Source organism: Phycodurus eques, chromosome 15, assembly GCF_024500275.1.
Source record: "Phycodurus eques isolate BA_2022a chromosome 15, UOR_Pequ_1.1, whole genome shotgun sequence".
Lineage (NCBI taxonomy): Eukaryota > Metazoa > Chordata > Actinopteri > Syngnathiformes > Syngnathidae > Phycodurus > Phycodurus eques.
Window position 1 is genome coordinate 20,595,162 of NC_084539.1, and position 12,458 is coordinate 20,607,619.

General features: G+C 41.6%; 1 protein-coding gene across 1 annotated transcript; it reads right to left on the reverse strand.

Moving 5' to 3' along the window:
• Positions 1-109: 109 nt before the first annotated feature.
• On the reverse strand, positions 110-12,430 carry prkaa1 (protein kinase, AMP-activated, alpha 1 catalytic subunit). Its single transcript, XM_061697981.1, has 9 exons — positions 11,479-12,430; positions 9,753-9,894; positions 8,072-8,165; positions 7,005-7,149; positions 5,949-6,036; positions 5,634-5,858; positions 4,348-4,867; positions 4,120-4,246; positions 110-3,013 (listed from the first exon to the last, which is right to left on the reverse strand). The coding sequence occupies exons 1-9, from the start codon at positions 11,573-11,575 to the stop codon at positions 2,736-2,738; spliced, it is 1,716 nt and encodes a 571-aa protein (XP_061553965.1). The 5' UTR covers positions 11,576-12,430; the 3' UTR covers positions 110-2,735.
• Positions 12,431-12,458: the final 28 nt, after the last annotated feature.

Genomic DNA, 12,458 nt, shown 5'->3' on the forward strand with positions numbered 1-12,458 from the left:
ATACTGTATTCTAATTAATGTAAGGCACACAATGAATCGAAATACATTAGTAACATATTCAGAGTCAGTATAAAACTAAATATATTGATAAGTCTTTAAAGGGTTCGTGTGCAATTTAGCAGTTTATTTAGGCAGTTGTGTATACAAACGATTCCAACAGTTTCCATTCGGATACAACGGTCACACTCGTTAGGTAGGGTCCCTTTACACAAAGCAGTTCAGACAAATTCCACTCCAAACACTCACATTTTCCCCACACATTCCTTTTTTCTACATACAAAAATCAAAACACACCCCAAGTTGAAAGTCAAAAGTACACCTTTCCCAAAACTCCATGATTCTGACTATATTCAATACTCGTATTTCAACAAAAAAGGTCAACTTAAGGTGTTCAGTCGGAATGAAATGTAACAATCAACATATGTTCAGACATTTTTTTTTTTTTTTTTTTTTTAAAGCTGTGAACATCAGCAACCACTGATATCGCTTCATGAAAACACAATGTATTAAACAAGAAAAATCATCTCCAACCGCCATCAAGGAGCAGAGGTCCGCAGTAGTTTGGCAAAAGAAATATTTTTAACAAAAGGTTTTATTAATAGTTTCCCATGTGTGAATTAATACAGGGAATTAAAATGGACCAATAATTGAAAACAAAAGAACTGTACTGATTATAAGGCAGAAGCGAGGAACCCCCCCCCCCCCCCCGATTATCAGTCCTTGTAAATTTCTGAAAAATGATCACCCAAAATATGTTTATTATAAATTCAGTGTGTTAAATGCTTTGGGGGGCCATATCTAGAGTACTTGTAGTTTCCCCGCCCCTGCCAAATAAGGCAACCCGACAGCAGACGATAAAAGATTTCCATAACAAGTGACACATTCATAGGCTTGTCTGGTATAGAAACATGTAGTTTCTCTACTAATTCTCAATTGTAATGAAGTAAACACACAGGAATGGGAAATGCTTACTTGAGGCATTTTTCTTTTAAACGAAACAGACCTAAAAAAAAAAGCAATTCTTAATCATCACTACACAATTCCAAAAGATTTACACAATAAAAAAAAACAAAGAATAAGAAATGTCATTTTAATAGCTGACACAGGGGAATCAAAATAAAAAAATCTCAGGATTTCTGACTGTCAACAGCATTAAACAGCACAAAAGCAGCCTTTTCAAACTGACGGGGGCCGCAAATTCTCATTTCAATTCTAAGATTGTCAAGAGTCAAAATACTGCAAGCTGTCTTCCTTTTTCAAATTGATCATCAAGCAGGCACACAATTTCTTGGCACATCTGTAGTCAATTAATATCCCCACGTGTTTGTTAGCATGAGTTAACGCATGGGAATGGGTTCATTTGTGAAACCACGCTCGAGTATGATTGACAAGTGATACAGATTTGAAAAAAGCAGGAAAAAAAACAACAACTATCCAGCAATAGATCTTGGGAAACAAACAACTATTTTATCTTGGGTTGGATTTACACTGCATGGATTAGGTGACACAATTCCCCCTTTTTTTGGGGTCAATTTCAGCTTTGAGTTGCACCTGCAGGTTGCCACAAATACATTGAGACTGGAGGAGTCACAGAGAACTCCAGTTAACGTAGCCAATTAAATTTGGTTGAAATGTCCATCATAAGGAAAATAATGGTGGTGTTTACCATCATTTAAAATCAATGTGGGTGGGGGGGAGCCCACCCAGGCCAAATCAACAAGACGTAACATTTAATATATTTGTAAAACCTATGTATTGTTTTTTTTCATGTATGTGTAATTTGTCGCATGCGGATGCCATCGTAATGTCAGTTGAAACCAATGTGGAAATCCATTATCGGTATGAAATCTTAATGAGCTAGCCACCTGGACCTGTCATGTAAATCCACCCTTATACAGTGTTGATGAAGAACCACGTCTTTACAAACAAAACTAAAAAAATTGCAGTACAGTGTTCCCCTGATATTCGCAGGGTGATGGGGACAAGAGCCCTGCCACCAAGAACTGCACGATTAATTGACGTGCCCGCCCTCAAAATGTTGATAACAGCCTATAGATGCAACAAGATGGTGTCAAAGGACTACTTAGACAGGGCTATGGCCTGCCTAAATATGATCACAACGGCAAAACAATACTTTTATATTAGACGAGGCTAGGTGAGTTTTTCCATTTAATAACAGAGGATGAGTTAGTGAATATGTGGGGGAACACTGTAAGGACAAAGCTGGGCTTACAACAAAACAAAATGGTGGCGAGGGGAAGGCGGGTGGAGGGGGTGATTGCACTTCCCGACAGCCCGATGAGTGTGCCGGTCGGTCACTTGAAGAAGACAAAACAAACAAATTAAACAAAGTAGAGCAGCAGGAATGAAAAGAAAGGTGTGCAAAAAGTGCTTCTTCTTCCTTCTCCCGCACAGGGAAAAAAAAACAACCAAAAAAAAAAACTTGGAATATGTTTTTTTGCACTGGAAGCTGACTGGCTTGACAGTACAGCGAATTCAGTGTAATCACTTCACAAGGTGTTACCATACTGATCCCCCCCCCCACAAAAACAACCAACAACCCAAAAAAAACGCTCTGCTCTCCCTCTCGTTAGCCCGGCTCCTCCCCTGCGTGGCGCTGCCGTCCTGGGCCGAGCGGCGAATGGATTGCATGCTTATTGCTATAAAGAGACTCGGAGAGCAAACAAGGCTATAGCGATCGACGCGTGCGTAAGTGTGCGCGTGTGCGTAGCGAGCTATCGTGCGAGCAGTTTGATGAGGTTGGCGCACATCTCGAAGAACTCGATGGTGTGGCTGCCCGGGCGCGGCACGGCGGGGACGTCGGCGCCGCCCGTCGAGTCGATGGACGAGGTCAGCGATGACGCCAGCGAGCCTTCGGCGGCCGTCTTGGACTGCGGGGCGGCGGCGGAAGAGTCGGCGCCGTCCGTGTCGCTCTTGACGGTGGCGCGGTAGTTGTCCACTGAACCGGAGCGGAGAGGGGTGGCCGTGCCGGATTTGGTTTCTAACATGTCGTCTGGAAAAATACACGAGACAAAATGTTTGTTTTGTGTGTTTGTTTTTTTTTTGGGTGGGACTTCTCCGACTTAATCCACACCTCTTAATACAACCACTATCACGTCGTAGTTAGAGAAATTCAATACTCGAGGTGCAACAATTAAACGACGAATCGATAAAACTAATCGATTGTGAAATATTTTGATAATCAATTACTCGTTTTGACTAACATAAAAGTGCACAAATCGTCTGATTCTAGCATCTCAACAGAAAATATTCTGACATTTCTGTAGTTCTCCATGAAAGCACACTGATTATCTTTGTGTTTTTTGTTTTTTCAAAATAAGACAATTGCCAAAACCTGGATTTACTTTGGAAAACAATGATCAATATTTACGCTGATTTTCCGCACCAAACCAGTAACGAAATCCTACTAAATTTTTGTTTGTGCATTTTCAAAAGGTATTGCACTTAAAAGTTAAATACAACTGAACTTTACTTGAAAAATGTAGTGTACTGAATGAAAAAAAAGTTGAAGACACTGTAACATTATGGACAGTTTGAACATTTCATTCAGTGGTACTTTCGCTTACCGCTAGTGGTACTTCTAAGCAAACTTTGGAGAACCACAGTTCTGCAGTTTTGATTTTAACCACACACTCTCAAAAATATGGGAACCATAATTTCCCATCTATGGCTTTTCACATCCCGTGAGCATTAAACTGGGAGACTTTCATTGGACAAAAATCATCTGGTTTGGTTGGACATTTCGGGTGTATAACTATACAAAGTATAATTCCCTTTTATCCTCAGTTTAACAGTAAACTTCAAGTAGGTGTGATGAATACACAACTTGAAGCGAGCACTCTTTGTCTCTTATTTGGATAACTGTGCAAGCCAGAAAGTGAGATGAGACGCAAAGGAATACTTTGAAAATTGTGCTTTCATCAATTTAAATGCGTTTAAAGCATGTGGGAGATTCAACTTTATATCACAGATTTTAACAGAGGGTTCGCTAAAGTACTTAAGGGAAGGAATAAGGAACATGACAGTGGAATACAAAGTATCATGAGTGGTGTAAAACATTAACAGCATTTTGCTAATGAATGACCAACACGGACGTACCGTCTATACTGCGGAAGTCAAGGAGGTAGGTTCGGCTGTCCACCTGGTAGAGTTGAAGGCTCATCTTGGTCTGCAAGCCAGTCACCGGGTTTTTCCTTCTCACGCGTAAATAATAGGGATTCACAACCTGAAGGCACGCAGAGAAAACAATAAAATAAAATCGGTGGGTCTCGAAATGGTCGAAAACGGCCGCCGGCGAACGAGTTAATCGGCAAGTCTCCCGTTCACCTTCCACTCATAGTCCAGCTGCTTCATGGCGCGGCACACTTCCGTCATGATGTCGTTGGGTCTGCTCTGGCTGCGGATGCCCAGATGCCACTTGGCCCGCCGCACGCCCTGGTGCTTGGACTTCTGCGGATTCAACTCGTCCAGCGTGTGGCGCGGCCGCGGCGACGTCTCCGCCACCAGGAAGGGCACGCGTTCGGGGTGGGGCTTGACCACGGCGGCCACCGAGGCGCCGGACGCGGTGAGGTGTTGGTCGTCCAGGAAGGAGTCGGGCGGGCTGGACGCCAGGTAGAAGTCCTTGGCCTCGTTCATGATGCGGCGGTTGTCGATGATGAGGTGGTAGGCCACGGCCAGCGGGTCCTGGTGGTTGCGGCTGTAGATGCAGGCCAGCACCTCCTCCTCGGTGCACTCGAACTTGTCGCACACCTCCTTCAGGGCCTCGTCGTCGATCATGTTGTTGCTGTAGGACGGGTCCTCGGGGAACAAGTACTTGGGAAGGTCCTGCTTGAACCAGTCATCCTCTCTGTGGGGGAGGTCAGAATGGAAGTCATGGGGCAACCATCAATGATGGACGCCTTAAAGCTTTTGACTTACCTTTTCAGGAAAAATAAATGCCATAATGCGTGACTCACGAGACCTCGTTTCAGCCAGCAAAGCATTTGAAAGGATGGGCGATACGGTTTTAACAGAAAATCTCTCTCTCTCTCTTTTTTCCCCACAAAAATCCAATTTCTGATTTTTCCCTTCACTTACAGAACAAGCAAAGGATTAAAACAAGTATAAAACAAAACAAGTTTTGCTATTTGGCGCCCCCCCCCTCCAATCCAGGACTTCTTTATTTTTCCCGATAACAAACATTGAATTTTTTTTTTCCAATGAGCATTAATGTGCATCAACTTCCATAGAAATAATAGAATTATATTTTTCTTTACATATAACAAAAATAAATGTTACCGCTTACCTTAAGTCAAAGCATCTTTTGAAAAACAATCCTGAATAAATTAAAATTTAAAATAATCACGGTAACATGTATGCTAATTTCCATTAGCCTGTCTATGGCATTTTAGTTTAGCCTTACACTATCTGACTTTTGTTAGATGAAATTAGACAGTTCGGTTCAACATTTTGGTGTTTAAATGCACCATTTTCAATTCATGTTTGTTTTAATATGACAGTTTTACAGTAAACCTCAACTGGGAGTGACAACAGCTTGAAGCAAAGACGCTCAGCCTCTAATTTGGAGAACCGTGCGCGCGAACGGACCGCGGCCGACCTTGCGACGTCCTCACCTAATCTCTTTGATGGTGGCCCTCTTCATGGGGTCCACTTGCAGCATGTGCTTCAGGAGGCTGGTGACGGCGGGGTTCAGGTACGGCGGCGTGAAGAAGATGCCGTCGCAGATCTTCTTGAAGAGCGTCGGCACGTGGTCGTCGTCGAACGGCAGCGTGCCGCACAGCAGGGCGTACAGGATCACCCCGCTGCTCCAGATGTCCACCTCGGGACCGGCGTATAATCTGTCGATAGAAGTGAGGAGAAAGAGAAATATGAAATCATATTGAAGCGCGCCTGAGCGTTTGCAGGTGCCGCTGGCGAGTGTTCATTGCCTTCCGGAGATCACTTCAGGAGCAGCGTAGTTGGGAGAACCGCAACTCGTCCGAAGGAATTCTCCATCGGACATCATGTTCGATAAACCTGCGCACAACAAATGATTTCATGAAATCAGCAGAGATCAATCAATTGAAACAAATGCAAATACTCACGGAAAGAATTAAATATGAAATATAATACACATTTTAAATTGAGTTATTTCCTGCCCAATATATTTATTTCAAAACTTCTCAAGTATAATTATGTACTTATTTCATTGGGATTTAGTTATGTATTTATTTTATGACATAAATATAGTCAAGGGGGAAAAAAGTGAATAAAGAGCGTTGTGTTGTGTATATATGTATTTATTTTCATGACCGATATAATGTTGTATTTCACAAATTACTGAAATGGTCAATGCAAAGATCATTAAAACGCTTATTATTAAAAGGTGAAACAATTTAAATTAATTCATTAAAATGTGAAACGTAAGCTGAATACAAAGTATTACATACAAGTATTTATTTAATGACCAATTTAAAAATATTTAATTCCTAAGTGCTTTAAATCTATTTAAATATAAAGTCAATCATATTAATCATTAAAATGCAAATTACTTGTAATGCCTAACAATTTATTACATTGCCTGTTTCCTAGACAATTTTAGTATGTATTTGACATTTTTTTAAATATAAAAATAAAAAAGGATAATTAAAAACAGTGAATTAATGACTTAAAATGTGAAACTGTTTCCGTATCCATGAATTAAAGTGTGAAAGAAAAGCTTTAATCACAAAATTGAAAATATTGATGTACATATTTAATCGCGGATTTCATTATCTACTTATTTCACAACTTTATTTAGTCAAATAAATGTAAAGTAAAATTGGCATAAAATTATGACCTCACTCATTAAAATATTAAGATGTCAAATATTAGCTGAAATAACGGTTTTGAATATATTTACTTTCTGAATGTATTAGTTTTTTGTTTTATTCATGCCCTTACCTTTTTATTAATTAAGATATGTATTTTTATCCTCATTATTATGCATTCACTGCCGTGCTCACCAAAGTCGGCTATCTTGGCATTCATGTGCGCGTCGAGCAGGACGTTTTCCGGCTTGAGGTCCCGGTGCACCACCATGTGCCGGTGGCAGTAATCCACCGCCGAGATGATCTGCTGGAACAGTCGACGGCTCTCCTTCTCGTCCAACTGTTGGAAGAAAGAGCCGCAAATTGAGTGCGAGGCGAGAAGCACATAGCGACACCTCGAGTCGTGTTTTGACATTTGGGTTAAAAAAAAAAAAAAAAAAAAAAAAGAGCTAAACCGACAATAATGCCGAGTTCTTCTCGCCCGTCAGCTTTCAAAATGGCTGTGCGTCATTACTGGGCGAATATGACCTCTCTTACATGACAACCCAAGTGGAAGGAGATCAGATTTCCACAATCCAATTGGATGGAGGAAACAAAAGATTGGAAGGAATTTTAGGTACAGCGGTGCCTTGACATGTGAGTTCTAGTTGTTCTGGGAACTTTTGTACCTCAAATCATCCATCCCCATTCAAATGAACGGAGATGTAATGGATGCGTTCTAGCACCACAAAAAAAAAGAAAAAAAAAAAAAAAAAGATGTTTTTGGGGAAATAAAAATAGCACTCTATATTGTATTTGATTTTTAAAAAACAATGTAAGAACATGATTAAATAAAAAGTAAAGAAACAGTTTGTGCATCATGATTTCATGTTTAAATGCCCATTTACATTGCACTCGGTGTACACGCCTTGGCCACCAGGGGCAGTATAATACAGACGTCCTCCATGAAGAGTTTCACTACTAACTCAATAAGCTGCATTAACATGAAATGTTTTTCGCAGAGGATGAACATACGCCGTGACTCTTGTCATGCACCGTTTGACTTCAAATATCCGTTGCTTAAAGGGTTATAACTCCTGTAACATTGATGCTAGTTTCGTTAGCCCGTCCATTGTGTTTTGCATTGTGAGTTAGCACCGAGCTAGCGGACTTCCGGAAGTGATTCGGTTTGATTAAATACAGCGTGTGTAATTCCCTTTGTTTTATGTTGGCTCATCCAAAACGGCGAGCCCGAACGGGGAAACACTTGAGTTGAAGATTACCTTTCCATTCTTGCAGATGTAGTCAAAGAGCTCTCCTCCCGAGACGTACTCCATCACCATGAAGATATCCGTCGGGGTGCTGATAACCTGATACCTGCGGGGATGATCGTCGCGTGATTGGCGGGTTAGAAATATACACGCTCAGCAACAAAAAAGGACATTACCGAAGGTCTTCAGTTTAAAAGTTAACAAACGGTTTAGTACTGTAAGCCTGACCAATATGTCCTACTCAGAGCTGTTGCTCATATTTTGTCTCTTCCGTAGCTTAAAGGCAACCATACTACAATGGAATCTCCAGTGGTTCACACCATCCAATTTTTCCAACGAGAAATGGTGCACTAATAATATATATATATATATATATATATATATATATTTTTTTTTTTAAATCAGTCTGGGCTCTGCTCCTAAAAGCAAAAGTTGCTCTTCCCAGTTGCAACGCCCTAATTGCGCTGCCCCGGTTGCTCACTTGCAGGGAGAGACAGGGCCAGCTGCTCAAAATGAGCTAATTTCAGCAAGACAAGAACTAGTGTGTGTAAAGTGGAATAAAAGTCTTGATGCTTGGTGTATTTTGACACAAACATGACACAGACATGTTATTAAAACACCTGGGAACTGCTAGATTGTGAAAAAATGAATGTACCTTTCTTTCTTTTTTTTTTTTTTAACCCTTCAGGTTTTTAATTTCAATGCTAATTGTACAACTTCTTTTTGTACTTGACAATTGACAACTACCCGAAAATGTGAAATACAAACGCGGGATCCAACGGCCTTCTGCAGCAGACTGCACACATCTAGTTCCGGTCAAAAGTTTGCACACAGCTTGTCATTCGGAAGCATGAGGAAGTGTCTCCAAATCTTCCAGTGCTGGAATATGAATGTGGACAGAAATGCGAGCGCGCTACTTGGCCGCCACATTGCTCACATAGCACCTCCATTTCATCCGTGCCCAGGAATGTAAGCTCGCTTTGTGTGTTGGTGTCTGAGATGCCATCTTTGCCAACACGGGCAGAGCGCGCAGCACGGCCAGCGTGAACAAAGCGGAATCCATTGTGACGGCAGCGAAGACTTGTTTCGCATTAGCTGCAAGTTTGACAGTTAGGAATGTTAAAATGTTATCTGTACAGTTAAACATTTATTGTAGTAATTTCCTGCTTTCATTCAAATACCGAAAGGCTCAAGAACTACAGTGCACATTACACACCCCATTTCTTGTCTTGCTGAAATCAGCCTGTATTGAGGGACGGCCCTGTCTAATGCACGGGAGAGAGTCTAGCTTTGGCTACCATGACAACCGAGGGCGGATCTAGACAATAAAAGCATTTTCACTTGTAGAGGCGGCACTTCATACACTTGCTCATTAGGGTGCGTCTCAATGCAGCTCTGCTTATCTTTTGGCTTCGATGTAGTCCTTGGCAATCCTTCGGGGGACTTTTTGGGGAAATTTTGAGACACATATTTCCTTCAAACTTTATTAACTGTTCTACCAACGACCCCTTTTTAGTGTGTCAGTTCAGATAAATTTAGCAACATTAGATTGCACCCAATTATGAGGGAATAAACGAGGCTCAGACGGATATCATCCCAAATGGAAGGCCTCTGGAAGTCGCCATCAGAGGTTGGAAATAGCTCAATGGGTGGGATTAGGGAACGTGCAGGCGGGTCATAATCTAGGACTTACAGTTTTATTATGTGGGGATGCCTGAAAAGCTTGAGGTTCTGGATCTCCCGGCGGATCTTGCCCACCACGTCCAAACTGCGGATCTTCTGCCGGTTCAGGATCTTCACGGCCACTTGGTGCTTGGTCAGCTCGTGTTGGCCCACTACCAGGAGACACGCAGAGAAGAAATCAACAAAGTTTGCACACATGACCACCGTTTTGTTTTTTAAAACAAAACATTCCGTTCATCGTCCAAGATTGTGGTAGCTTTTTGGACTACTTAAAGAGCGTTTCTGACATGTAGACCGAAAACTGCAATGGCAGGTAATAACGTTAAAATATTACTAGCCTGTACAATTAAAACAGGTTTTATGACACAAGAACAGTGTTTACCTAACTTTATTGAGCCAAGGTAAGATATTTTACAAAAGGAAAATCTCACAGCATACAGCCAAAGTTCAAAAGAGGGTGGTTTGGGGGAACCCGTTGATGTTTTTCTCACATACTGCTACAACTCGTATGTAGTTTTCTTGATACTTTTAAAGAGGTCGGGGGACAACGGCACCCTCATTCTGAAAAGTTCCCATTTTAGTTTTTTTTATGGTCATCAGGGAACATGAGCTGGGTTTAGACCATCGTGAGACTGGTTAGTTTTCACCAACTGAGGATGTGTTGTTCGAAATAGTAATAGTAGACGATTATCGGGCAATTACAATTGAAAACTGGGTAAACTAACATTTTAATTTAACTAACATAGGACATGTTGCTGAGCGTCACAGCGTTCTAAATTTCTTGCTAGAATTGTATAACAAAGATGTCTGTTGTCTAAGATTTAAAAAATAATTAAATACATTGCAAATCTGAAAAGCTGTTTAATACACATATGCTTAAGGTTATCAAACAAAGTGTTGGAGTTTTTATTAATCAAAATTGTGATGCTAATATTTTCTTTTACAGCAAATAACTACCGGCTCCAAATATCGGTTATTGGCCTCCTTGACTACTAATAATCGGTATCGGTCCTGAGACAACCCTACCGGTCCACCTCTAGTTTGGTGTGATGACTCAGTTGAGGTTGTCAAGATTTCCAGGTGGATGTGGAAATTTATGTAAATTTAAAACTGATTTCTCGAACCTAATTTGTTTTACAAAAAGGTACACAGTATATAGATCCACTGTGAGCTGTAAGTTGCACACGTGTAAACGAAAACACTGATTCATAACATTGTTAAAATTGCAAACATTTTTTTTTTTTTTTTTAAATAAGAAACTGGAGATTGCTCATATGATTTGCAACAAGATAATAATTGTGACTATTATCCAAAAAGTACTTGTAATTATTTGCACAAAAGAGGCAACATTTTGGAATTGTCGTTATTTTTGGCGTATTAGGCTACAAAGATTCTGAATTGGGGTTAATTGGGTACTTTAATTAAAAGGAGTTTGTGACACCCCTGAATTAGAAGAGCTTCACTTCCCCGTGGCTAACTTGACAAGCGACTTGTGGCTCTCTCCGGCTAACACTGCCCCCGAACCAAACGACGTGCTTCTCACTAGCGGTGTCTGGCGTCGTTCACTCGCCGCAAACAAGTTGGGCAAACGGGGCAGGAGGAAGACACAACAAGTGCGACGCCTTTTTCGGGCTGACAAGTTAGCTCAGCGAATTAGCCGCGATGCTAAAAAGCTTCGCCGGCCACCATCTTTCGGTTGAAGTAAGTGAGGGGTGGGGGGGGGGTTGTCTTCTTACCTTTAACCTTCCCAAACGTGCCCACTCCAAGCGTGTCGCCGAGAATGTAGTGGCCAATTTTGACTCTGCCCTCATGTTTCGTCTTGTCCGTCGCCATCTTCTTCCCGCAGTAGCCTCGCTAGCCAGGCAGCAAGCGGCGGGCACAGATGGACCGAGCTCCGACTCCGAGCTCCGAGAGAGCCTCCGCGCCTCACGTAGTGGGAGGGGCCGGCGCAGACGGCGACGCCGCTCGCCTGACGTATAGTCCAACGTAAATGACGTAACGTGGTGCCTTCAGGCTCCCCTTAGAAACTCGAGTGGTACACTTAAAACGTTTAGCTCACCGGCCTCGTTTCTGTACAAGAATTTAACTCATTCGACAATTTAGCACAAAATAAAATAATGCTTGTAAACAGAATAACGCTATTCCTATCGAGTCTGTCTAAAAAAATAATCATAAAAAAGCTTGAAAGAAGTTCTAAGTAAAACACCCTCGCGTCCCTCCTTATCTTCTGTTTACACTCAACGTGCACTTCCCCCTAACCTAAACACAATAATTCGTATCTGTTTAAAACAACTGGCCATCAGAGTAAAAGAAAAGGCGTTGGTCGAAATATTTGGCTCATATTTGGCAAGTATGCGTGATGACTTAAGGGGTGGATTCGTCATACAGCCCAAAGATTTGGTAGGTTGATACCTTCAAAGCGCCCCTCTCCCCATTATCAACTCGATTCTCAGATGGCATTTCTTTCTTTTTGTCCTTCAATTTCAGCACTCGAACCTCACTTAGTGCACGCAGTGTGATCAGTAGGTGGCAGCAGACTGCTTAACAACGGTCCAAAAACATCGCGCTCGCTCGAAATGAATCATAGCAATTGAATCGAGTGTTGTACGAAGAAGAGGCCAGCATGTTTTGATAGTTGACACCAAATCAAACTGTTTTGCTTCTCTCTGGTCCTCTTATCACTCAAAATAAAAGCACCAGATTGAACATCTCACAG